The sequence below is a fragment of the Typha latifolia genome, chromosome 4, assembly GCF_019914945.1.
Source record: "Typha latifolia isolate L0001 chromosome 4, TyphaL0001v2, whole genome shotgun sequence".
Taxonomy (NCBI): domain Eukaryota; kingdom Viridiplantae; phylum Streptophyta; class Magnoliopsida; order Poales; family Typhaceae; genus Typha; species Typha latifolia.
In genome coordinates this window covers 11400049-11427652 of record NC_133089.1, presented here as the reverse complement: position 1 = coordinate 11427652, position 27604 = coordinate 11400049, and the positions used below count along the sequence as shown (strand labels likewise).

At 35.6% G+C, this 27604-nt stretch overlaps 2 protein-coding genes across 4 annotated transcripts; both read right to left on the bottom strand.

Annotated features, from left to right (window-relative positions):
• On the bottom strand, window positions 1–441 carry LOC140785981 (uncharacterized). The gene has a single exon (XM_073134141.1). It carries the CDS (start codon window positions 439–441, stop codon window positions 1–3), a length of 441 nt encoding a protein of 146 aa, XP_072990242.1.
• A 3519-nt stretch (window positions 442–3960) lies between these two features.
• LOC140785513 (protein TRANSPARENT TESTA 9) lies at window positions 3961–26483 on the bottom strand. 3 transcript variants are annotated; one of them, XM_073133362.1, is made up of 21 exons: window positions 26229–26483; window positions 23764–23815; window positions 23610–23686; window positions 23398–23531; window positions 23184–23280; window positions 23012–23069; window positions 20336–20444; window positions 20099–20222; window positions 18215–18401; window positions 17797–18116; window positions 16221–16309; window positions 16066–16136; window positions 15378–15485; window positions 11675–11740; window positions 11217–11354; window positions 9215–9320; window positions 9054–9125; window positions 8872–8918; window positions 5916–6075; window positions 5660–5826; window positions 3961–4560 (listed from the first exon to the last, which is right to left on the bottom strand). In XM_073133362.1, the coding sequence occupies exons 1-21, from the start codon at window positions 26279–26281 to the stop codon at window positions 4294–4296; spliced, it is 2502 nt and encodes an 833-aa protein (XP_072989463.1). In that variant the 5' UTR covers window positions 26282–26483; the 3' UTR covers window positions 3961–4293. The 3 variants fall into 3 exon arrangements, with proteins under 3 accessions (XP_072989463.1, XP_072989462.1, XP_072989464.1); XM_073133361.1 differs by having other exon boundaries at window positions 16066–16145; window positions 26229–26421; XM_073133363.1 differs by lacking the exon at window positions 26229–26483 and having other exon boundaries at window positions 16066–16145; window positions 23398–23512; window positions 23764–23818.
• Window positions 26484–27604: the final 1121 nt, after the last annotated feature.

Below are 27604 nucleotides of genomic sequence, written 5' to 3'. Positions count from 1 at the left end.
TCATGTCCAGACATAGGAGTCATGAAAGTGGTGCATCAACTCCAACCGTAATTGATGGTCAGTTGGAACAATGATCTTCCCCTTGTCTATCAAGAGTCCATCCCTCATCAACACCCTTTGTTTACAATTAGGATCTGCAGCAAGGTCATCCATCATCTTCTTGGCTTCCGGATCATTCATGTAAGCCTCCCACAGGTGCTGGAAAAAGGGAAAAATTGGTGCTGAAATGGCTGCCAACTCGGCTGGGTTCGGACACCCATCTCTATTGTACACGATCCCGTAGTCATATCCGAGTAGTTTGGACACCCATCTCTCTTGGGCTGGTGTATGAATGCGCTGCCCAAGAAAATACAGTAAACTTCTTTGATCTGTGAGGATCATGAAGCGTCGCCCGATGAGATAAGGCCTCCATTTGGTGATAGCATGGATGATGGCGAGCATCTCTCTTTCATAGGTTGATAGCAGCTATGAACACTCGGAAAGAGTCTTGCTCATGTAGGCTACATGCCTTCCTTCTTGCATTAAAACTGCCCCCACAGAACTCCGGATGCATCACTAATAGGCTCTAATACCAAATGATAGGCTCTGATACTAAATTGATAGGATCTGGAACCAAAAGATCGGCTACGGAACAATTCCTTAAGATTTGAATTTATTGCAGGAAGCAGTCCGCGCAACTGTGAGAAAATATTCGTCAGATATTCTCCGATGGTCAAAAAATTACGAAACCAATTGAGTTGGATCTGTAACTTCCTAATGTACAACTTCCTTATGCCCTTCACATATTCAAACTATAGAAGGGACAAAAACACGGAATAACGTGGGTAATGGTGGTGGTGACGGGTAAAATGGATGTTAGGGTTATGGATGGGTATGGAGATGAAAATGGATTGTGGAAGTGATTAAGGGAAGTAGACGAAGAAAAAGAAGTGGTCGAGATCCCAAAGAAGAGAGGTGACTCAACAGTCGAGGGAGATTAGAAGCGAGGAGAAACCTTGCCAACGATAGATGTGGAAGGATGGTGAAGAGGGAGCAGGGAGAAGTCTAGAGAGAAGATAGGAGGCAAGAAATTAATAACCCAGTAGCATAATGAAATTGGTTGCCATCCACATATTTATAGAGGCTAGCCAACAAATCCTAAAATAATATGAAACTCTAATTCTAGAGGATTCTCGTCGATCGCATTCGAACGCACTCAAAATGCCCCTTCTCTGGATTTGCGAACGCAACACAGGCGTTCATAAGGCGTTCACAAGGGCGTTCGAACATGACCTACAAAAAATTTATTTTAATGAAAATAAATACCTAATGCAATAAGAAAAGATCCTAACTAAGTGTATCAATCACACTCAATGGTGAATAGTTTGGTAAAATCTGCTAAGGCAAGGACCGGGGCTAAGAGCATTGCCTTCTTCAAGGCTTCAAATACTTCCATAGCTTTGCCCGTCCATAAGAATGCCCCTTTTCATAGCAAGGCCGTGATAGGAGTTGCCACCTTGCCATAGTTCGCTACAAACCGGCGATAGTAGCCATGAGGGGAGTTGCCACCTTGCCATGAACACTTGGAGTCCTTTGCCTTTAGCTCGTGCTGCCGAAGTAGTGGCGCTCTAAGATGTCCCAAATTTTCCTCCCATGTGCGGCTCCAATCCCGATAAAAAAATCTCAATTAGGGTTTCCTCCACATATATATATAGGCTCACCCTAAGGACTCCATAATTAACATAAAAACACTCCAAACAACCCTAGCAATCTCTAATTTAACCCACACTTTTGCCGCAGTGCGTTCGATCGCGCCCGATTACATTCGAACGCGGAATTTCCGTTTTCTGTCGATGTAGGTGTTCGAACACGCTCGTTTCCGTTCGAACGTGCCAATTCTGTCATCTGTCGATGCGAATGTGATGCAGGCATTCGAATCACCCCGTTTGAACGTAGTCCTTGCATTCGAACTCAAATTGGCAAAAATATATTTTATTGATTCTACTTACTCAACTAGATAAATTGGCTCATTCCCATAAACCCAATGTCAAGCGTGGAGCCAATATGGATCGAATCGTATCAGATAGATGTGACCAAAAGTGTGTATGCTCATCTTCGTTATCTGCCCCGCCTACCCTTAATTATCCTTGGGAGGGGTGGAGCTACCTCTGGAAGTTGAGCATCCCGCCCAAGATAAAAAAAAATAAAAATAAAAAAGATTCTTTGGAAAACTTGCTGGGGCAGAATTTAGAGTGGTGATATTTTATTACAAATGGGCTTTGGCCCTGACCAAGATTGCCCAAATTGTGGCCTTGTTAGAGAGACTATTTTCCATATTTTGTATAGCTACACTTTGCCACTCAATGTGGACTGCGTCGTTTTGCAAAAAAAAGTTTCAAAAGATCCTTAACTCTAGCATCTGAATACTTCAAACAAAAGTCATTAATAGTCACAAAACCAACCACGCCTAGCCCCAAACATTGATGGTTTCTCCCACCAATTGGTTGGGTCAAAATCAATACGGATGGTTCCTTTGTGGGACCTACTAAGGCAAGCGGGGTCGGTTTTGTGGCTAGGCTACCTAATGTAGCCCCAAACATTGATGGTTTCTCCCACCAATTGGTTGGGTCAAATTCAATACGGATGGTTCCTTTGTGGGACCTACTAAGGCAAGTGGGGTCGGTTTTGTGGCTAGGCTACCTAATGGTGCTCCTATTATTGTGGTGTCATGTTGGTCGAGACAATAACCATTTCAAACTACAATAAAGGCAATAGGACATTTGGACATTGCCAACATATGGATAGAAGTGGACTCGCAAATATTATATTAACTAAAGTGCTAAATTAAGAACAATCTTATAAAAATCAGAACAATCTTATAAAAATCTCACACTTACCGAGATATAATCTCGCCGCTGACTTTCTCATAAACCTTGATCATCACCAAGGTTTGAGAATGTGTTTTTCCCCATCTTTGCTTTGGTTTTTGACCTCCTATCTGAATGGAGCCTTTTATAATCGAAGCACCACTTAATTGAATTGTTCTTGTTGTTTTATAAAAATACTTTTTTAATATATAAAAGATGAGTCCTTCCACCTTTATAATGAAATAAATATGTATTATACTCATTCACTCTCGTAAGACTCTCTATATGAAAAAAGACTTAGCATGGCAAAATAGAGGTAAACATTTTTAGATAAGGTTTTCATTGGAAGTGTGAAAGAGAGAATTTGGTGAAGAACTTTTTTTTGCAACTAAAAATAATAGTGCGATTTTGTTATTATAAGAGAAGAATATATAAATAATATTTATTTTCTCTTTTCTAATAATCAAAAATTAGAAAAGACAAGCAATATTTAATATTGTAGGTGAATATGACTCAACTAAAATACATTCAAGGGTGTTATGGTCATTTTATACAAAAATAGGGTAAAACTGCAAACTAAAACTAAAATGCATTGTTTGCTTTAAGTTTAAGGACTCCTGAATTTGTTCAAGACCCCTAATCTGATTAAGTAATTAAACATCTTTTTATCTTTTTCATATGTAACTAAGTTTGCCCTCACTAAAAAATAAAATTAACTAATCGAGTAAGGGGTTAGCCTCAAACGAAACAAGGAGGTTAATAGTGCAAATGTGACTAATATTAATAGTAAGTAATCATTATTAAATTGTTCCTATTGTTTTCTTCTTTCAAATCTTCCCCAAAAGGTCCAAAGCATCGAACAGATCCGTTGTGCTTTTCTAGGCATCGGAGCTGAGTCGTCTTCTCTACGGCAGCCTGCGGTCAATCATAAATTTGTTTCCTGACACAGCTCAATATTGCAGCACGACTAATTTAGCATATACAGCGAAAATATATATAGACTAGATTAGAAGCTAGAAAGAAGTATAAAATTATTAAATAAAGAAGGGTATATGTGAGCTCAAAAGCCGAGTACTACTATCAATTTATATACTTGTCAAAACAACTGAGCACATACAATTGATTTCTTCCTTGTGGCTTCGTTAAAAGAATGAACTGTGATACGTATATTACAGAACAGAAGAAGATACAACCTAGTGTACAAAGAATTGCATTGAGCCGCCACAACTCAAGCTGACTCAAGCTCTACGTTTTATGTTACAAAGGTGACATCTAAATAACTAACCCACAGGTAGTAATATACATATCCTTGTTGCGTGACAGAAGATGTCAAACGCTGGCTGTCCGCCCTGGAAGGACATTATTATCTCTTAATTCCACACAATGGAAAATTGGAAGAATACCTAACCCATGTACCTGCCGCCGCCTCTACAGGATGACAAGGTTCTCAAGCATCTCCAAGTGAATTGAGTTCGAGCAATGGCCTTAATCGCTTCTCTACCTCTCTTTGTTGGAGATTCATCTCCTCGATTATCATGGATTCAGCTGCCTTGCAAGCCTGCTCATCCCTAAAAGCTAGTGTCCATCTCCCATCAACCAAAATCTGCAGTTTGCCTTTACCAAAGCCATCATGCTTTGCAGGATCCAGGAAGGGTAGTGTAGATGGACGAATCCGTAAATGTAACCACTTTGGATGTTTCTCATCTATTTTAGGCTGAAACAAAATGAGAAATAGAAAAAATAATATCAAACTTATTCAATTGTTAATGATTCTTCAGACTATGAGAATCAAATTTCCCTGGCTAAAACACTAAACATATATGTTTCCACGCAGTTCATCTTTTGTGGAAAATGTCTCCATCCTTGGAGGCCTTCAAAGTGCAAAATATCAACATAGCTATAATCTATAGATGGTTCAAAGCATTCAGGAACAGGAAATCCATAATGTCGACACTGAAATCCAGTTCTTGTGTATGAGGTCTACTAGACTGAGAAACAGTGCACATGTACTTGCATGGCTATCAACATTTCAAATAACGCAGTAAACTCTTCAGCTATTGTTTGCATGTTTATTTTGCAGCCCACATACATCAAGTTTACTATGTTTTCTGCTTCACAAACTCACTCCTTGTATGCTTTTCTAGTGAAACGCAAGAATACAAATTAAAGCCCCTTGCTCTACAGCATGTTCTACAGAATGGGTATAAGCATAAGTTTGAATCTGACCAAGACTATAAATTTATTTTCTCTGTTGCTCCATGATTGGTGACATTAAATGCAAATTTGCTTAGTTTATGACTTTATTCACATATTTACGCAGCACTATATTTTTGTTTTAGAAAAAAGAAATGTTCCTCTGTTCCTTCTATTTATTTTTTAATGTTTCTACTTTGTCAAGTGGATCAAACTTCTAAAATGTAAGAAAACTCCAATAATCATATAGCCACGATCTTGTTTTTCTCACTCTTCCAAGATAATTTCCTTCCACTGTACTTCATCTAGAACCCTTCTAATCTGCAATAATCCATCACTTCCCAACTTAAGACTGCTTTAGCCAACTACGACATTATTGTATCATATTATCCAGAAGGAACCCGATTAGTTATCTTTTCACTAAAAGAAGAAAAATCTGGGAACCAATGAAGTTAAACTAGGAGCCACAAAATAAGACATCACTAAAGAATTATGTTTATCTGCCTTTCTTTGATTCAGTTTATTTATTTCAATTGAGTGAAGTGAAATAGGAATATAATAGTTCAGGTAAATCATAGGAACACCAATAAATTCATAACTAAAAGCTTCAATATACATACATCAGCGCCAGCCAAGGGTGCTGTAACACGAACAATTCCACGTTGTTGCTTGAGGGGCAATTCTTCTAAAAGGAGAAGCCATCCAGATGTTCCCCTAGATATGGCTAGAAAAAAGAAGTTGCGTTCTTTCCCTCTCTCAAATGCTATTCGACAAGGAACTGCTTTATCTAAATACAGGACAAAAAAGTAGTACTGTGAAAAAAAAAATATTGTTATACAGATGGTAACCTATTGAATGGTATCATTAATTGCATACCTAATTCTACTTCACAGCCAATTTTTGGAATCAGAGCATCTGAACTGTCAAATTTCCGGGGAGAATGCACAGGTGAATTCATCACAGAATGTACAGTGGGCTGTTCAGCTAGATTTCCTCCAAGTGAGAAAACTAGAAGTTGACGTTGGAGTACAAAAACCTGAATAGAATCAGTACATGAGCGCCATATAGAATTATAGATAGACCAAAAAGAGCTAAAGAAATATCCAACATCCAAAGACTTACCAAGCATACCTTACATGTCAAGTTCTTACAATGCCAAGATTCTTTTTTAACGCTAGTAATCATAGTTATCAGAACCGGACCGGATCGAGTGTTCGGACCGGTGAACCAACCACCAAACCGGTTCGGTTTTGTTATTAGACCGAATAAGCAATTGACCCGGCTAGTTTTTGGCGAACTGGCCAGGTCAACTTTTTTTGCAAATTACATAATTATCTTTAATATTTAATTATTCTATTATATATCCTAATAGCATTTTGGTCCTAAATTTTTAAAAATATTTAGTTTATAACATATCTGCTGTTTTTAAATTAGTTTTTTTGCACATATATCCTTGAAAAGTCTCTTATTTGCTTGTATGTCTATCTAAAGTTTATATTTACATGTATATATCTCAAAATACAAATTTTTTGCACGTATACCCTTTAAAATCCTTATTTTTTGCCTGAATACAACTACCATTGAAATTTGAACAATTTAGATGTAAAAAAGACAAAAATATCCTTATTCTTGTTTTCAAGTATTTCTCTTAGCTAATAGTATTTTTATATTTTTATATTAAATAATATAACTTGAAAATAACCATAAATGTATCTATATAAATAACATTTGTTTTGAGGGATATACATACAATTATACTACTTTATAGATATTTATTTATTTTTAGAATTATTTAGATCTATTTATATATTATTTAAATATTTTTTAGAAACTAGCAATCCGACCAGGTGAACCATCGATTGAACCTTGGGATGTAAACAAGCCGATCTTGAGCGAGCTAGGTCCAGCTTGGCTCGACTCGAGAGGAAGAAAACCTCGGCTTGGCTCGAGCTCGATTCGAGTTGGAAAAGTACGGCTCGGCTCGTTTGCAGCTCGATAAGGCTCGAGCTCGGCTCGATAGCTCGTGGGCTTAATGGGCTTACGTGGGCCAGTTCCGATATGCAACTAACATCTAATAGTCTTTATGGGAAAAAAATAGCATTTAGTAGGTAGGATTCAAACCCAAACTAGTTAGGTAATAAAATTTATTTTAGTAATAAAATTTGTTTTAACCAACTGTGCTATCTAATATTTATATATTTATTTTGGTATATATATGTAATATTATCTCACATATTATCTATCGAGCCTATTCGAGCCGAGCTCGAGCGAGCTGACTCTAGCTCGGCTCGGCTCAATTAGCCTTTTGAGCTTAAAAATCCAGCTCGGCTCGAGCTCTAAAAGCCTTTGGGCTTAAAAATCTAGCTCGGCTCAGCTCATTTAGAGCTCGAGCCGAGCTCTAGTCAAGCTCTAAACCAGCCGAGCTCACGAGCCTCACGAGCTTTTTTGACAGCCCTAGTTGAACCAATAACCTAGTGACCCGACTCCTAACGTAGTCAATGTCCAATCTAGTTCTAATAACTATGCTAATAATTATTCATCTTGTCTCATATCCTTCAATTTAAAGCAAGGTTCTAAGTATCGAGATTATGATCAGATGCCAAAAAAAATAATACAATAAGCCATATCGGCCCCACATATAGCAGATCGAACTACTTTTTTTACTACGTAAAATTCTAAATATTATTTTAAAATACAGAAAAATTAATAAAAGTTTATAGAAAAAATGACTGAAAAATACTTTCATATGAGGCCTAAAATTTAAAAAAAAAAAACACTTACTCAAAATTATAATGTATTCCAAACTGGATCTAGTAGTTCTTGCACTCATCATCATCATGTCTCTCTTGGTTGCTCTCTAATCACTCCCTCTACTCACTCTCTAACTCAATAAATGAAGAGAATAGAGAGAGAGTATAAAATCTTGTCTTCTGTTCTACAGTGCAGAAGTGGAGAAAAAATGAAGAAAAATGAAGAGAAGAGGGTAAGAGAGAGATTGTGTGGAATAAAATTAAAAAAAAATTCTGCTTCTGCAGTGAAGAAGAGGAGAGAAAGAAAGGATAGAAAAATGAAAAACAACCTACATACCTAAGGTCGATGGAGGCTGGATTCTGGATTTGTGCCAAAGAAGCACCAGTGCTTTACTTGGGGGGAGGAAGAATTCGGAGACATCAATTATTTGATGTCTCGATCCATTAATGGATCCAACCTGTTTGTCCCAAATTGACTGATCTGGATCTGGCATCAGCTGGAATAGCCAATACCCACCAGAAACTAGTCAGATGACTAATTTCAGGCCTAGACCAGGGGCTGATTTTTGAAACCACGATTAAAAGGCTTTCTAATACGAAGGTTTCATGCAGCTTACTTCCAGTCAATGGAGAAACAATTAATTGTGCTGATTTATTGGCACATGCATGAACCATATATTTTGCATAAAAGAAACTTCAAGAACTCTTGAATTTAATGAGATATGACAACAGAGTATATCTTTGGATGCTTGTGGTGGTTGTTGTTTGAACATTTATGTTTTTGGATGCTTGTGGTGGTTGATTTTTAGGCTATGGTGGTCTCTAGGAATTGTTGTTTTGTGTTAGTGTCAGCATGTTATTTCTGGTAATTCTCTATCTGTGAACATTATCATGCCTTAACTCTGTCGTGTTATATGGAATTAGGGGTGTTTTAAGTTCCGACTGAAAAGGGGCTAATGCCTTTTTGTCAAAAAAAAATAAATAAATACCAACAGAGTATATGAATAGCAAGAATAATTATTACCATCATCATAACTCAGTATAACAGTAACCACATAATAACAAAAATAAATAGAGCTGACCTTAACCGTTGCATGCATTCTTTCCCCAGCAGCTATAGAAGATTCACCTGAAACACTATTATATTGAATATTAACATCCATACAGTATTGAGTACTCTAGGAAATATTGTTACTAATGAGATCTGCTTGTGAAGAGAAATAGAACAATTTTAATCACATATAATATGATTTGCAAAACTGACCTCCAGAGGAATTTGTCTGCAATGCTAAGATTATAGATTTGGGATCTTTTGGAGGTGATGATGCTTCAATTGCTGATTCATAATATATTAGAATGAGTACAAGACAAATTTAATAAATATAAAGATAAACAAACATTTAGCCCCAACAAGATTGATGGTACCTTTCTTGCAGCTCCTCCAGACATTTTCAATAACAGCAATAAGTAAATCACACCAACATCCTTTGATTTCCCCCAAAAGAATAGCAGTAGATTTCTTAAGTGAATCCTGTGCAAAGCAGGCTATTTTTAATAAGAAAATCTTTATTAGAAAACAAGAAACATCTGCCTGGCCAAACCAGAAATTGTTGGATTTTTTTGGTACAGTCTGAATGCTGCTGTTTGCGCTAAGATTTTTGTGTCCATGTGGAGCATTACAGGTAAAGAAATGAAACAATAAGAATAAGCATTTAGTAACTAAACAGAAAGAGAGAAAAGTAATGGAAAGCAATTTTAGTCACCTTTTGCATTTTCCATCTACTGTTATGTAGGGTTTGTTTGGAAAACCAGTATTTATAGCATTAAGAGAGAAAAATGAAAAGAACAAAAACACCTATAAAACCAGCTTTTGTGGTTCAATATTCTGGAAGAAAAAATTCCATTGACAATTTGAACAAATAAAAAAAGCAGTAAAGCACAATACCTTCATTTTCACAAAGACATATTGCTAAGTTGATGAGGCTCCCGCCTATGTGGTGTTAGGAGAGGGAGAAAATAGGCAACCTTACAATCATATCTAAAGAGGATGTTTCTAATATTTGAGCGCAAGAACCTCTTAGATACAAGGAGCAACCCATACAGTTATACCAAGTGTCGCCTATCACAAGATGATTTGCCAATACGCAGAGAAAGAAATGATGAGACAAACCTTGTCCAACACAAAGCTGAATGGAAAAAAAGGGTCCTTATAGCTGTTCCAAAATACTTGGTACCAAAAGTTTTTGTTAGTGTTGTTTTTTTGTTATTTGAGTGCATATTATACGAAGTTAGATATTAGTAAATAATGTACAGATGAGAACCGTGTAGGTATTCCAGGCTTCCAGCAGGAAATAAGTGGCTTTGATCAGAAAACACATCCTTCTCGGGTCTTCTTTACTATCAATAGGATCCTAATTCATAGTGCACAAAGAATCAAGTATAACAAGTTACACCTGTGTTTAGATCATGAGCTACTGTACTGTAAAGTACTTAATTATGCTACTCCATGTAGATCAATTTCCTAAAAATGCCTTGGCCCATTTAAGGTGACCAGGCACACATTGGTCCAATCTGATCCATGCAGCCAGCATGGGCCAGTAGGCATGAAGAAATATCTATACCAGCACCAAGCTAGCATCTAGAGATATAAGAGATATCTTCTAGAGCATTGTTCAAATCCAAAAAGTCAACCATGAGAACTCAGACTCTCAGAGCAAAGGTTAGTAGATTACTGCACCTTGATAATGAACATTTTCAAAATTCAGCACATCATAACCCCCTATACAACTCTTTAACTTAAAGACCTATTGAATTGGAAGATCCAATTATTCACCATCAATTTAGAAAATCCACATCAGAAAAGCTAGGCTTCACACGAACATATTGTGGCAGAAAGGTCAATCCCACCAATCACTCTTAACCATGCCTATTTGTAGTGCTCATACTCATTGCAGCTACTTGTTCGCCCAACTTTAGTTACTGTATCTATGAACTCCTGACAGTCAGTCACTCCCAAGCAACCATTAAAAAAATGTAGAGGATCTCAGTTTAAAATATGCAATATTCCATTATACCAGTAATAACTAATAAGATGGGTGTGGTGCAGACTACGTGACACTACTATGAAAAAGCAGATACAAGTGGCAAAATGAAGTGTCATTCTTATACTAGTACTAACAACCAGAAGTTTATGGCAGAGAAGCAATTTACTTAATTGTTTCAGAGGGTAGTACAGAAATATCAATTTTACCAGCTGTCACCTAGGAATGCAAAATTTCTTGAACTACTCGGTAAAAAGTATATTTGAAGCTGTACCTAAGGAGATCTTTAACTCTGCGTCGATGACTTGATTGAATACAACAAATTAAGCATCTGATAATGACAAGAATATTAAAATGAAGATAGAGAAACAACTACTTGGGATTACCCTGAGTCGTTTAAGATGAAAAGCAGTGAATTCTTCCTCGCCATGAGGCAGCAACTGCCGGAAAAGCCAGCCACCAACCCATCTTACATCTGTAGATATATCAGACCTGCAGAAAAGGCTGACTAATGCACCGAGCACCTACAGAACATAAATGCTAACACGATAAATAGTAATTATAATCAACTTCAAAGAGACTAAACTCTTTAACACTGCTTCAGAATAATTGAGGCTTCAGTTTAAGGATCTGAAATTCTTCAAATTTATGATCCAACTACATGAATCAGAGGAACAACAAGATTCTTAATAATAAGATACATTTCTGAGTGAATTTTGTGAATTAGAAAATATATATAACATAAAGCACTAGATTGTAAATTGAAAATAGCTTCTAAAGCATAAGTACGAGAGAGGGAGAAGAATAATAGAAAGCAATAGGTATATAAAATTAACCGACCAACCTGAGATCTATGCATTTCAGGGCTTATTCGATGCTCAGTCTGATGACACACTAGCCCATACAGGTCCTGAAATAAGAATAGAACAAGTATTAGACTCATATTAAGCCAAAAAATGTGAGCAAAGCATTTAAATCCTCAATGGAAGATCACGGCACCTTATCATTCAGAATAAAAAGAACTACTGTTACAATAAAAAGTATTTGTGTTGGGCAGCGCACAGAAATATGCCCTATACCACACATTAGAGGAGTAAACAAATCATACCATCCTATTATTAACAACAAAAAGGATTTGTGTTGGGCAGCGCGCAGATATCAGTGCATGATTCAATTAACCAAAATAATAAGACTTTTCATTTCCTTTATTCTCCTTTTGTGACATCATAATAAGGATCTTGAATGCTTGAACATGCGATGGAATTCCAAAGAGTGACATTACTAGATTTTGATTGGATCCACATAGCAATCAAGAATATAATGTAAGTGAAAGAAATCGTGATAATCAATACTTTGGATTGCATAAAGAAGCTGCAATACAATCATAAACTATGTACAGCCTATATTTGAATATGCAATATAATATTAAAAAAAAGGTGAATCAGAAAAGGTAAGATATACTGATATAGTATAAAAAAAACTATTTATTAATCATTATTATGCTTCAAACCTTCTACCATTAAATGTTACGCAACATTCTTTAAAGATGACCAAAGAACCTTAAATTGGTTTTCCCTAAGAACGGAAACAAGACGAAATTTTACATAAGGTGAAAAATTGTGAAGGAGTGTATGTGTAAGGTCTGTATTTAAATTTTCACTTCCATTTATGACCAACAATAAGAATTTTAAGTCACAAAATCAGAGTTTCTCATGAAATCAATTGATACGCGGAAACATGTGATATTGATAGACTTTAGATTGATTTATTTTATTATCCAACCAAACTGGCTTCCTTGTCCAAGTTTACCTGTATTGGGAACATCAGATTTGAAGTTAGGTCCACACGGCTATCTACAGTTCCACAGAATATTAGGGTCTATGCATCTTAACCAAATTTCAATACATCTAATACTAATTGATGAAGCTAAATTTAAATCATTGAAATATGGAGAGACTTTGCGGTCCTATTCTCCTGTTTTGCCCATTGATCAAGCTTTTGGAGCACCTCAACAGCCCAAAAATAATAAATAAGTCTAGACACTACAATCTTTCTTTCTATGCAAGGTATAGAACAAAAAAGTGGTTCTTGCCACAATTGCTATCTGTGGGTATTGTTCACTTGGAACCGTAAATAGGAGCTTTCTTTCAAAATCCTAGCGTTCGCGAATTACTATCCTAATTAAAGCATCCTATGTGAACCTGAGCTTTGTCAATCCAGATCCTGCAGTTCTTAGGGGATCTGAGTTGATATTTTTTGAAGTATGTTATAGTCAAGATTCGAAAAATCGAGATCGGGATCGGCCTTCTGAAAAAACAATATGTATCGGCCGGATCGACCATATCAATCACCGAGATCAGATCGGACTTTTTAATTACGTAAAATTCTAAATATTATTTTTAAATGCAATTTAGAAAAAAATTACCAAAAATAGAAAAATAAAGAAAAAATTATGGTGCAATAAAAATTGAAAAGAAGAAGAGATTAGAAAGAGAGTGGTTGGAATAAAATCAAAAAAAAAGAAAGAAAAACTATGATGCAATGAAGAAGAAGAAGAAAAAAGAAAAGAGAAGAAAAAAGGAGAGAGTGAAAGAAATGAAAAAAACTGAGAGAGAAATAAAGAAATTAATTAAAAAATTATATATTGGAGTCCGTCGGAGTTCGTCGAAGTTCGCCAGAGCTAGATCTCTCCATAAGAGAAACAATGGTTATATAGTAAGGAGAGAAAAAAAGAAAATATGAGTGAAAGAAAGAAAGAGAGTAAGAGAGAGAGTTCGGATCGGGATTGGGTTCAGCCGATCCCGAACCATGACTTAGTCTTAAGTAATTAAACTCCAAATATTGCGACACAAAAGAGTGGCCCAAGAAAGTGTTCTCACAAGAAATTTTGAAAAGAATTGAGAGTAATGCAGGATCAGTTGGTTTACTACTTGGTCATATTCTTTTCATACTCTCTCTCTCTCTCATCTTCAATCTATTTTTTTCCTGTTATTGTGTCTTCTATTTCATTTGCTCCTTATTTCTGGCTGCATCTATACAAGTCCCTTGAAATCTTCTATTTCATCTACAGGAATTTTCTGGATCTGTTGAGCTTATTGGAATATCAGATCCTCTGCCAGAGTTCTGCATATCCTGAAACTTGATTAGTGGCTTTCTCAAAAAACAGATCTACTTTCTCTCATGAAGTAGACTGTTGCTTTCCAAGAAAATTGGGGCACAAACACATAAAGGAGAGCTAAAAAATCCAAACAAATTTGGTACAAAACTAAATCCGAAACCAACTTTATTTTGGTATAAGACCTACTTCCAGACTAACTTTATTTTTTATCCCTTACTCTCTTTTGATATATAAGATATGTAATATGTAGTTAAACAATAGATTACATTCATCTTCTCAAGATATAAATGTACAAGCAGACAGTGGTGCAATTTAATAATAATGTAAAGCAACTTGATGATCATATGGCATGACTTGATGGCAAATGTTCAATGTTCTAATTAGTCTAATAATAAGTTAAACTAGATTCTCTTATTGACAACATTCTAACTTCTAAGAACCCTTCTTTTATAGCAAATATTCAAGTAAAGTGATAAAATTTATAAGAAAGTTGATCCTAGATGTTATTTGTTGTGCATAATCTACTAACTTGAATGGAATAAATGTTGGGATTTCATGCCAAAAATGCATAATCAACTCATGTTTTATAGATCAAAGCTCTTTGTTTTTCATAAAGTGTCCAACAATTTGTTATAAGTGACTAGCTTTGGGTAAGTTAAAGATGTGATTAAGTATATATATTTAAAGTTTAATAATAATAATAAGTTAATAATAACCTAAATTGACTATAATGAAAGCATACAGAAATACAATCTGTGTTTGCAGAAATATATATACATGCACATACATACCCCCATGCCCTTCTAGTATCATACCCTTGCTTTTCAAAAACTTGTCGTATCCACATATCCATATTATGTCGTATAAATATCTAGTATCTGTACCCATGTTTCACTAATTATGTTCCTTTTGGACCCAAAACCCAATCCGCATGAGTCAAAACTTAATAGATGTGAGTGTGATGCTAACCCCAAGTCCCTAATCTTCTTCAATGCAACACCACCATAGAAAAATCTGTCAAACAAAGGTGAACATTAATGGGGAAAGCAACAGTGACGGTGAATGTTAATGGGGAGAAGTGATGGAAGTGTCAAATAGAGTTGGCAGCAATACTATTAGGGGTTTTACATTACTCCAACTAGAGCTCCCATTTTATTCCAAGCATATCCTTTTTCATCTGACTGGGAAGGCAATTCCCAGTTATTCAAAATTCCTAATTCATTAAACACATGTTAGGGTTGTCCTAATCCACACTGACTATTTTTACTTTATGCACAGAGCTATAACGTAAACTGGGAACCAACAATCCAACATTAACAAATAACCGACTTCAAGCCACACCAAAACAAAATGCAATGGAATTGTATTTTAACCAACAATCAATCAGAGTAAAGAAATTAAATGTGTTGTCATAAGATAATTTTAACACCTCAAGTTTCCTCAGGTAGCTATCAAGGTCGCCACCTATGTTATCTTTTGTGCTATTCTCTGCATTAAATAACTGCTCTTCAGCTGAGTCTTCACCTACCAAAGCTTGCTGCAGATGAGTGATAATATATCATAAACTCTTATCTTAAAGTAAGTAAAGCGGAGTAGGAATCAGAGACATAGGCGCAAGATGAAGGTACATATGAGAAGTAATTTGTCACGATAGAACTGAAATTCATCCTACTTTAGTTCTGAGAAGCTCATCTTATAGTGAGCTAAAATTTATTAAGCAATGATGACAGAATTAACAGACCAGAAGAAGGGGCACATCTATTCTCCTCTCACTCTCAGTAATGCATTTCATCACTTTCTACATAAAATTGGGCAGATAAATCAGCTATACTATGGGAAATGGCCAAGTTATGTGATGCCTAGTGAAAAAAAAGTAAGATAGTTCTATAGTTACTCAGAGCAAGTTTGATATATAGAAAATACTGTAGTGTTGGTGCATGAAGAATGTCAATTAGTCATTGACACTGTACATGTTGATAAGCTGCTAAACTACAATCACTCAAATTGGAAAGAAAAGTTAATGTCCTGTTAAATTTTGCCGTCCACTCTAACAAAGATAGCAAGTAGCGCTTCAAGCCGAATAAAATTTACAAGTTCAAGGTATAATTGAAACATACTAGCAAGAGCTTCTTATGATGCTTTCTTTGAGGAAGAATTCCGAGTCCATCTAGCATTGACTCATCAAGCTCTACAAAAACTGATGCATACTTCAATAATTACTGCATCATGGTATTTAAACAGCAGAAACAAGAGATAGTAATCTCTGATTGACCTTTGGTCTGCAACAAGGTGGCGAAAAAACTTAAAGAACCCAAAGCTTGCAAGTCATCTCCGCATACTACATACGATAGCAAAACTTCCCTGCAATATAGATACCATACCACCCAACCATCAGTTCAATATGAAATGGTGTCAGTACTCAGTACTCTTGGACATATTATTTACCAACTATCAGTTCAATGAGAAGTGGTGTCAGTACTCTTGAACATATTATGTATTCTGTTAATAACAATTCCACTTAGTGGCATACAGCTCACAGACAGAGAACATAAGAAGCTACAGGTAACCTGTGACCAAGCTAATATTTTCAACCAAAAAATAAAAAAGAAGATGAGATTTAACATATTCTGTAAATTGCTAAATAAAATACATATCCAACAAGGCACACCAATCTACCAATAGAAATGTTTGAGAAGTTGATACAAATGTAGGTATGTAACCAAGGGATAGCTCAAAGCCTCAAACATAGGGTGGGGTTGAGGGGCTGAACATTCCTGCACCACTCACACACATCCACTAGGAAGCAAAGAAAATTTTCAGAAGACTGATTCAATGAATAAAATCCAAAATAGAATAATCCTAGTTAAGAATCCAATCAGACTATGAAAATATATTTACTCTTACGATGAAAGTCCGGCTGAACAATCTCCAAGTTTCTTATAAATTGCTCTCTGGTTCCTCAACACTTCACAATCTGCTATGCCCTTCATCTCCTTTGACCACCCCAAGTTCCCCACTATCCATTAATAGTAAAATTCCCCCCACCAGCTTGTTAACTAAACTTGAAGATAAATGCTTGATAATTTCAAAGTAGACTGGGTTAGCTAGCTGCCCCCAGATTAGACATATGCCCAGACAAACACTTTCTCAACTCAAATCCCATATGTAAGAATATTGTAACTGATATGTGCCAGTCACATTCATACTACAAATGCCTAATCACTGAGAACCACATAGGAAGAACTTGGTTTATTGGAAAGTTATTATGCTCGAGAATGAGGAGATAATGGCTCCATAAACTGTATTAAGTGAATCATTAAAAATGAAGAGGAAAAGACAAGGGTCTTAGGTAAACCATGAAAAGAGATAAAATGACAGTTTTTGGGGCCCCTAGAAACAATTATGAGAAAAATTAGCAATTAGATTCTAAGATAATTATGAGAAGATAAGAGAAACTATCCTAGAGATTCTGGCAGAATGAGCACCATTTGAAAATGGAATTGTTTCTCATATCCTATATAAATCAAAGATATATAGGTAGACAGAACTTGTTTCACGGAAAAGTTAAAGAGTGAAATCTAAGTTACTGATCTTTGGTATAATTTTTTGGACAGCTCAAAGTGTAAATGAGAAATGCATGCCTTTTGTCCTAAAGAACCATTTAGCAACAATAGTCGATTACTTGAACTTGTTAAATCTTCTTTACAAGGTTTACAGATTATTTTCAGCAAAATAAAGATATCTTGTTATCAGATATAATTAAACCAAACTGAATCCAGAGAATGAATAAAAATGCAAATTTCACAAGACAAAACCTCTATAATCTGCCACACAAATATTCATAATACCTCAATGTATTGGAACCATGATCACTACGTGAAGAGGAATGACTGTGCAGACAATGGGAGGAAACAGATTCTAGCTCAGGGACTTCTGAATCTTCCATCTTTATAGGAGGACCAAGAGAATCATGGTCATGATACTGGACAAGCTCAGATAGGCTATGCTCAGGAACACAGCCATTTGGTGTGGCTTGGTATTTCGTACCAAAATACTTAGGTGGATAGAAAAGAGTGGCAGCAATAATACTCGCCAGATCCTTGCTTTTAAATATGTGTAGTATACAACAAAGTAAGTATAAAGAGGTAGTGATGCTTATTGGTGCACCCTGGCATAACAAAATAACAAAGAGAAAGAAGATGTTATTCATAAAATTAGATAGGTTAATTGTGCAATTGATTCCGCAAAGCATAGTATAACACTTACATTTCTATGATCTTCCAATGTAGGCAGCAGCAATGGAAACACCAAAAGCTGCAATATATTGTCAGTTATTAATGTTCCAAGATCAGGGACACCAGCTGATATAACATCACTAAGATAGTACAAGTTGTCCTCAATTTCATCTACCGCAGCAAGAATGGAGGAACACAAATTAGAGGAATCTGGATTCCTGTACCAGGGGAGGCTTGTTAGAAGGTTAGAAGCAACATAAATATTTCTTGAGTACAGAAAGAGGACTACAATTAGTAAAACATATACTCATCTCAAAAGATATAATAGCATATTACATATATTCTAAGTTGAGTAACAACAAGCTGTCTGAAGGCCATAAAGTATCATCTGCAGAAGCACTACTTGAATATCTCACAGCTTGCCACCCTGGCTTTCAACCACCAAAACTTCACCCAACCCTTACTTTTCCACCTACCATCAAACCCTCACATCTTACCCAATTCCCAATGTTATAGCTAGTGTCCTATTCCAATATTAGCACTTTAGCAAGGATGATAGCTGCAGATGACATATAAAAAGGGTTAAGGCATCGGGAAATGGGTAAGAATAGAAGGAGAAAGCAAGAGAACTCAAAGACAATAAGAGGTGGTTGGAGTAAGGATGAATGTAGAAAGGTGCACCATAGATATGCATAACATTTTTAGCTAGCTGGTGTAAGGTTGATTCTACCATCGAGCAATAATCTAAAGGAAGGAGTAGAGGAAGGAAGTCAAGGATCAGAACTAGCAGGACGAAGACTCCAAGGACAAGTTACAAAATGAGAGCAATGAGAATCTTGTAAGCATACGATACAATATTAAGATTATCCTGAGATGACTGCATCTGATAAAGAGGTACCATTTATGAACATGGAATTTTTGCCAAGCAATTCCAACATAAGAAATTGCGGTCTTACTAATGCAAATCTAGTATGAATGCAATGTTTTAGAGAACAATCGATCCAAACAAGTAACTAAAGTAAAATATAGTAAGCAATAACTGATAAAAAGTTAATTGATTAAAAGGATCACTATTAGATGGAAGGAGAGAAAACCACTCAGATAAGGCAGTAGCTTCTTCAGCTCTCAAACAGGTACGTTGATAGTAGAAAGGCCTAAAATATGGTGTAAGGAAAGACTTTAGAGTTTATGTTTACCAATGAATAGAATAGTAGTGCTTTTATTTTGAAACCAAGTCCTCTTCACGTCCGGACACCCAAAGATTCTCTTTCACTACTGGAATCTTCTGGACAGTAGCAGCAGTAACCAACGAAAAAGTAGAGATTGAAGAAGGAGAGAGGTTTAGAGAGGAAGTAGAAAAGATTAGAGAAGAATCTTAAGACTGAGTAGGAGAAAGGGAGAAAGAAGACCGTAGGAGAGAAAATGAGAGATTTCAAATAAATCTTATTCCAATCGTTCTTTCTTTCTCATGCAATAACCCTTAAATAGGTTAACAACTTTGATTCTAGCTGATTCTAATAGGAACTTATTTCTTAATAGGACTCTAATTGATTATCTTACCTAAATTGACTAACTCAATTTAGATAATAAATCAATGTAGACATCCCCCACATATAAGCTTACCGTAACTATCAATTGAGATTCTAATATAAATTCATTTCCTAATAAGATCCTAATTGATTAAGTCTTACCTAAATTGACTAACCCAATTTAGGTAATAAATCAATGCGGACATCCCCCGCATATAGGCTTATCATATCTATCAATTGACTAATTCAATTGATTATTTGAATTAAAAATCAACTCAACAAATTAAATATGAAAATAAGCTGAACCTAATTAGATCAATTCGATCAAAATTGGACTCAAGAAACTTTATTTTGGTCAAATTGAAGATGATACCCACATCACTTACCTAATAGACTGAGAAACCAACTTATCCAAGCTGATGCATTGCTTTTGAAAAAATTTAACCATATCTGAAAAATAATCTGACAGTGGGCTGTGTGAAAGATATTTGTTAACACATCCATCTCCAACTGAAACAAAAAGAGTAAACAAAAATAATAATGAAATAAGAGATAGCTGAAGAAATAGAAAGAAAGAGCACATATATAGTTATAAACAAGGAATTGAGGCCTTACCAACTTACCGTGATAGACATTAAGTGTCAATGCACGCACAGCAATGCGGATCATAGTTTCTTCATGAAAAGCAAACCGTATGGCCTCAACATAGAGTGGAAAGGAAACAACCTCATCCTGAATGAAGGCAAGAACAAATTTTAAAGAAAAGAAAGAATCAAAGTGAATTATATGGTTCATGACCAATGAATTTCAATCATATATTATCCATGACGTGGGGATACAATTATCATGGCATAAAATGATTCATTCATGCATCTAACTATTCGTTACATTTAATATTATTTAAATATAAAATTTTAAAAAAATAATAGCACTTCTAAACTATCTATAGATCTAGGTTCTCTCTTGTTATCATTTGCCACCTCAGCCATCTTTGCCATGTCATCATCTTCCCCACTTCTATCTCTCTCCTTCTCTTTACCTCTTTCTCCCTAACACCAACCCACCTCATGTCAAACACCCACCTCTTCCTCTCCTCTCTTCTCTCTCCCTCCCCTCCAAAATGACACATAACTGTTTTCCTCTTTTTACTCTCATGAACAATTATTGTCATTGTAGCAGTGCGGCAGTGTGGAACATCAAAGGAGGAATGGTGTTGGCCAAGGAATATGAGAGGACAGGTATGGCAGACGAGGAGGGGGTGGTGGTCGTAGCGGTGGTGGTGATGGAATGAGGAAGGGGGGAAACGCGCTGAGTAGGATTGAGAAAAAGATTGGTTTAGGTTGAGTGAGATTGGGAGAATGGGTGGTTTTGGTTGAGTGAGATTGGGGGAATGGGTGGTTTTGGTTGAGTGAGACTGAGAGGAGAAAAGGAGGAGAGATGGTGAGACGGTGGAGAAGATAAAGATGTGGCAAATTAGCAAATGAAAGGAGAAAAATTATGAGGTGCTAAATGATAAAGGAGAGAGAATCCATATTTGTTATTATTTTTTAGAAAAAAAATAAAATAATATTAAATCTTAAAAGCAGTCTATTAACCATGATAAAACAACAATTCGTATTGTACACAAATATAATGTGTTCAACACATCTTCTGCATAACTTTAATGATTTAATCACTTTGCCACTTTGCCTAGAATATTCAAATTAATTGATCAAAACTTTCCAAGTAAGCCATAGTGTATTACTAAGTGCACCGATTAAACAAATTATAACTCCATCAGCATTATAACTACATGTCTACTATTTTAACATCAGCATAAAAAATTTGTACAGTATTTCATTTGCTTATATAAAAAACTCTTATCATTACAGCATCTGATGAATGCATTGGTTAATCTCCCATAGTTTTGCCTACAAAACTTTCCTAATATTGATTCTTTTGTGGTGCCACAGGGGTTAAAGAAAGCTATGCATCTTTTCTCCATGAACTGAAGCTGACACAATCTGAAATACCAGAGAAGCTCCTAAAAAATAGACAGTATGCCATTGGAATTGAGAAAAGAAGGATAAATCTCAGTTTATTTGGCTCAAAATAGAAAGCCGGAAGGAATTAGAGGAAGAAGGAAATACAGGAAGTATGGGAATGGCAAGTGTGAGAAAAGAAAGAACAAAGCCAACTGACTGTAAGGATAGTGGAAGAGAAGAAATGGAGAGCAGTAAAAATAAGGGTAAGGAAGGAGGGAGGTTTTGTATGAAAGTAGAGAGGAATATTCTTTGGCCTTCTTTCACAAATAGACTTGTTGCCATGCCTATCACATGGAGAAGTTTTGACCCTATTTAGGTTTAGAGAGAAGATAACACAGTCAACTGACTAAAAAAGATAGTAGAAGAGCAAGGCAGCAAGCAATAGAGAAGAAAAGAAGAGAAATATAAGGACGAATTTATTAGCTCAAGCTGCAAAGCGAAAAAGAGGTTAAAAGGGAAGGAGGGAAATGTTTTGTCCGATGGTAGATAGGAATAAATCATCAGCTTCCATTAACAAATAGTCTTCATCAATTCTGATCTCTTTTGGATAGTCGTGCCCATCACATGTAGATGTTTGGGCCTGCTTAAGCTACTAATTTTATATAAGTGGAATATGACTCTTAGATATTTTAAGCATGACTCAGTAGGTGATTCAGGGTCCTAATCTCTATAGAACTTTCACCTAAAAAGAAATTCTTCAAATAACCATATATAGTGATGAGTTCAAGCCATAGAAATAGTCTCCAAAAAATGTAACTATATGTGCATCTCAACCCACATTCCTACCAAAACCATACGCATTGATGAGAGCTTGTGAACTGGGACACAACTCTTCAACCATATTCAGTAGGGTTAGATTCCTATTATGGTCAAGACTCAAGATTGAGTTACATGTGCATCAGAACTCTATTATCAAGTTTTACAAGGACCTAGGTGCCCAAATATGGCACAACTAAATCAAATTTAACCCCACTTCTTAGTCTATTGCTTGATCTATCTTGTAATTAAACTTGAGGTGCACAAAAGTACACTGTAGATTAACCATAATTGGAATTTGACTAACACAACTGACTAAAGATGAATAATTCAATCAAATGAAATTCAACTATCTAAAACTTGAGTAAACTGAGCTTGAAAACCTTAATTGAGCATAAATGTCACATATATGTGTCTATGTAAACTACAAAGGTGGCTTAGGCAATTAAGAAGAAAAAGAAAATTTACAGAACACAGTATGGAATTCAAAGGTCGCAAAAAGGGGCGTGAAGTTCATACATTTTGAGTCTTCACAAGCAATGAGATTGTATTCTTGTTCAACTTTCCACTTATTGCCCTTCAGGAGACCAGAATAAATGAAACCATGAGAGCCAATAAATAATGTTAAACTTGGAATATATAAAACTACTACTGTACAAAATGTTGGCAAAATATATAGACATTTACAAACCTTAGAAATGATATGTAGTATGACAGCAATTCTTCATTCCGGAAGTCATAAGAATATGTTATGAGGAAGTTAATGTGTTCGTTGCTAAAAATATAGTCTGCAAGGAACATGATGGTTAGGTGAATTAGCATGTATACTGGTGACTAGCATGTCACTATAGAAGGCTCACCGAGCATATTTGATGGTAAGGGAGGAGGGAGGTTTTGATACTCACAAATTGCATGTTCACTTCTTAAATTCTGGATCATAATGCTCATCGTCTGAAGCAACTGAAGAGAAACTTTCTGCTGTTTACTAATCCTCAATATGCGCGTAAATTCACCCATAATCTGTTTCTCCATGAAAAACCTAAAATTCATACAGTTCAATAGGACGAGGAAATATAATAGTAGTATTTTGGGAACTGAACCAACTTGACCAACTCACTCAAAAAATGATGGATCATGCTGATCACCATATGTCAACAATTCTGCAATTGACCTCAGTGCTTCAATCACAAAATCCTTCACATCCAGCATCACTCCATAAAAATCCATAGGAAAATCCTACCTAAGTAGAAGCACTTCAAAATAGCAATTACCTTGTTAACTTCATTCACAATTTGAATCTTTTGCAGCTGGTCAGTTAAATATCTGTAACAGATGGTTTAGATCAGCAAAACAAGATATTGAAGAAATTCAAGTATAACGTGAAACTCATGATCTCGCAGGAAAGGACTTTTGTGCTTGAAGCTAAAAAGAGAGAGAATAATATAAGAGAACTTGTCTCATGAACACTTCAGGTCTCCAATTTTCCAACTCTATTTGTGTCACATGAAGGACAATGGATCAGAACAAAAAAAAAAGTTAGCAACACATGAGGAAGTAGGAACATATGGAATCATACTACCATATCCCCCATTTCAGCCCCAATTCCCATTACATGCAGCAAAATATATCATCAGTGCAACCAGATCTAGGTAACTTCCAACTAAAATCAACATTATGGGATTAATCTAAGAAATGGCCAAGTAATGGTTGTAGTGCACAATTATATTAAATGTTCAACAAAAGTGTAACAATTCCAGTGAGTCAGTGGCGCAGCATGCCTTCATTAATTTGGCAGAAGATCTGCACATGGATGAAGGAAAAGAGCTGATGACAGATCTTGAGCTTGCATCCACAAGATTCCGCGTAGGAAAGTCTAAAAATGTATATGCATCAAATCATCCACTAAATCAGCACCAAATTTCCAAACACTGATATCCAAAGAAATAATGGATGCAACTTGTAAATACTGGTTTCTGCACGCATCTAAAATGAAATGCAAAGAAAAGATGATTGTCAAGCAATCAGTTGCTTGCTAGTTTCTAATAGATAAAGGAACCTCCATGAAAATGACTGAGGCTTTATAGAAAGGTCAAACCACTAGAACCACATGCATAAAGTTGTTCTATCAATTCATCATCCTTGTATCTAATACTCTTTCAAATGAACTAGGCAACTAGCTAATCTAATTCAATCTCCACAACTCGGATTGCAATTTGGCTATGCTTAAAACTAATAGCCATGAGAGAGGTGACCACTATCAAATTCCTTGTTAAAAACTATAATAAATGGTAAAGTCAAATACTGAAATCATTTCTAGACTTGAGACCACCTTTAACAAAATTAACTCAAGTGTCAATTACACTTTGATACTTGATAGAACAACTGCGTATAAACGCAATTATTTGAGGCATAAGAATGTTTAGATGCTTGTTTCTTAGTAGGAGATGAGACCAGAACATTCTGGAAACTGCAAAGTAAAAGAGGGTAAATAAGAAAGTGTGATGCATACAACTATTGAACAATTCTCTATGCAGGATCATTAGGCTCTGTACTTTGTGGGAAGCCATTGAAAGTACCACGCTATAAAACCAGCAAATGAAGGAAAAAACCACACAAACTATGCCTTTATCCTATTATGTCGTATTATCAATCAATTCTATCATAACTGACTATTTAATAAAAATGATATAATTTAGTATATTCTGTAGCACATCATATCTCCTGAAACACTCATGAATTTAAGCCACCTTTTTGGAGGTTGCCCCAAAACTATAGTGACAATTGTTGAATTGCCACCATTAGTTTCAAGTTTCAACAAACAGGTTTACAAGTCGCACCTTTGTTTTTTCGCCGTCAGCGCAAGAATCTAGGAGTGTTCTTCAAAAACAAAATAGCTTTTGCAAACCTTTGTTATCTCTAACAAATTTAAGGGCAGTGTAAGGAATTCTGCATTCAAGTAGAATATGGATGATTTCCTACTAAACCCCATGTATTAACCAACAAAAATGTTGGTCAACAGGATTTCCTATTTAACCAGTGATTTTGTTCTCTACTTTTACCCTATGAAACTTCCAAAAGTGTTTGATTCCCATAAAAGAATCTGCATCTCAATTAATACCCTATTGCTGGCAACTGCCTTTAACAAAAACTTTTCAGACTAAAACACTTCATTTATTTATTGTAATTTCTCTTATTCCTTAAATTATCTCCTAGATTTCAACGAACCATCTGATAATACTAACTTGAAATGTCATGAGAATACTAGGGAAAATACACGACTTCCGAACAAGGATTGACTGGAGATACACGAATAGCATTTAAGGCCAAGATATGTGCAAGAATGCAGTAAAATATATAGAGATTCAAGAAATTTTGTACTTGCACTTCGTCGAAACTTTGTTTTATCCTTCAAGATTCCAAATTGTTTCTATGAAATCCAAGATGCAATTTTACTTGAGAGATCTTCATAATAAAATCAAACCAAATTGCAGGATTTCCACATGATCAATCAAGCCCAACAACGACTTGAGAATTCAATAAATCCATAAATTTCCGGCCATAACCAAATTGCAGGATTTCCATGATAAACCAAGCCCAACAACGACTTGAGAATTAAATAAATCCATAAATTTCCGGCCATATATCCCAAACTTTATCTCAAAACTTCGAGGCATCGGATCCACACCAATACAAAAGCCCTAAGAAGCATCAAGAAAGTGCGAAGGAATGAACGAACCGGAGCTCGTCCAAAGAGAAGCGATTTCTTGATCGCCAAAAGTTGAACCACATGGTGAGGGCGATCCAAGTCCCGACGGGTACTCACACCGCACCGCCACCCGAATCCGATCGACCAACCATCTCATGCACCGCCACCGCCACCGCCACAGCCGCCGATCCCTACGTCGGAGATCTGAAGACAATCTCTCTCTCTCTGCTCTCTCTACGCTTTTTCGCGGTGGTAGAAAAGCCGAGATAGGACGGATCGTTTCTCACAATTTTTCTTTTTTCCTTTTACTTACAGAGTGGAAAAGAATAAAAAAGAGCCGCCCTGTAAAACCGGCCGGTTCAAATGAACCGACATTGAACTTCGGTTAATTACGTCTTTGACCCATATACACAGCTCTTTAGCCCATAACTACGTATTTCTAATTTTTAATAGCACAAGAATAAAACTAACACTAGTATAAGTTATTCTAATATTTATTTTAATATTAATATAAATATTAATAATTATAACCATATATTCTATATTAAATAATTATGCACTATAAGAAAATATACATGCATTTGAGATAATGCGAGGTTATAAGCTCATACTATGTGGAAATAAATCAAATAACCTTGCATTCTACGTAAAATAATCATGCATTACAGGATAATGTGGAATTTAAGGCTGCACTACGGAAAAAACTCCATACTCTAAGTCAAATAATCATGCACTATGAGAAAATAACAATGCACTATGGGACACTGTGGGGGCAATATGGGTTTATTAGTCCACACAATAGGAAAAGAGTGTGACCTTAATATTTTTTTCATTTTTATAGAATTTACTAGTCTAAAGAAAAGATGAAATTTTAACTATATGTGCGAATCAATATTCAAAAAAATGGAAGAGAGAGGTCATCTCACCGATATGTAATAGAAGAGATAGAGGAGAGAGAGTAAATCACAATTATAACTTAGGTGTTGTGTAATTAAGTGTTGTTTAATCTATAAGCAAAATAGTAATTATAGGTTATTATTAAATTATTTTTAAAAATTATATGGAATAAAATGAGAAAGAATGATGAATTACTATGGATCACCCTAGAATAGGAGTACCTTTATTCTAGCAAGTAAAATATCTCCTAAACTTCTTATGGATTTCACTTCACTTTGCTCTATATTTTTCCTCCTTTTTTAGTCAAGTTATTCATATTATTTTGTTATATTATTATAGGAATTATCATGAAAATTATTTACAAATTGCTTGGGTTCTCATTTGAAACACCCACCACTAGATACACATACTCCTCATATGAAAAGTACTCATGTAGTGCTCAATGGATAACATTTTCATAAGATATTAAGCCATAATTAGTTTTACTAAAAATATAAGTATAATATCCA

Excerpts from the sequence above, each read along its gene's own strand:
- LOC140785513 (XM_073133361.1), bottom strand. The coding sequence starts at position 26,281 with ATGTGGTTCAACTTTTGGCGATCAAGAAATCGCTTCTCTTTGGACGAG. Across the intron at positions 18,402-20,098 it reads TTGGTTTCTCAGTCTATTAG|GAATCCAGATTCCTCTAATT; the intron begins GTAAGTGATGTG and ends CCCCTGGTACAG. Across the intron at positions 8,919-9,053 it reads GCAGACAAATTCCTCTGGAG|GTGAATCTTCTATAGCTGCT; the intron begins GTCAGTTTTGCA and ends ATAGTGTTTCAG.
- LOC140785981 (XM_073134141.1), bottom strand. The coding sequence starts at position 441 with ATGCTCGCCATCATCCATGCTATCACCAAATGGAGGCCTTATCTCATC.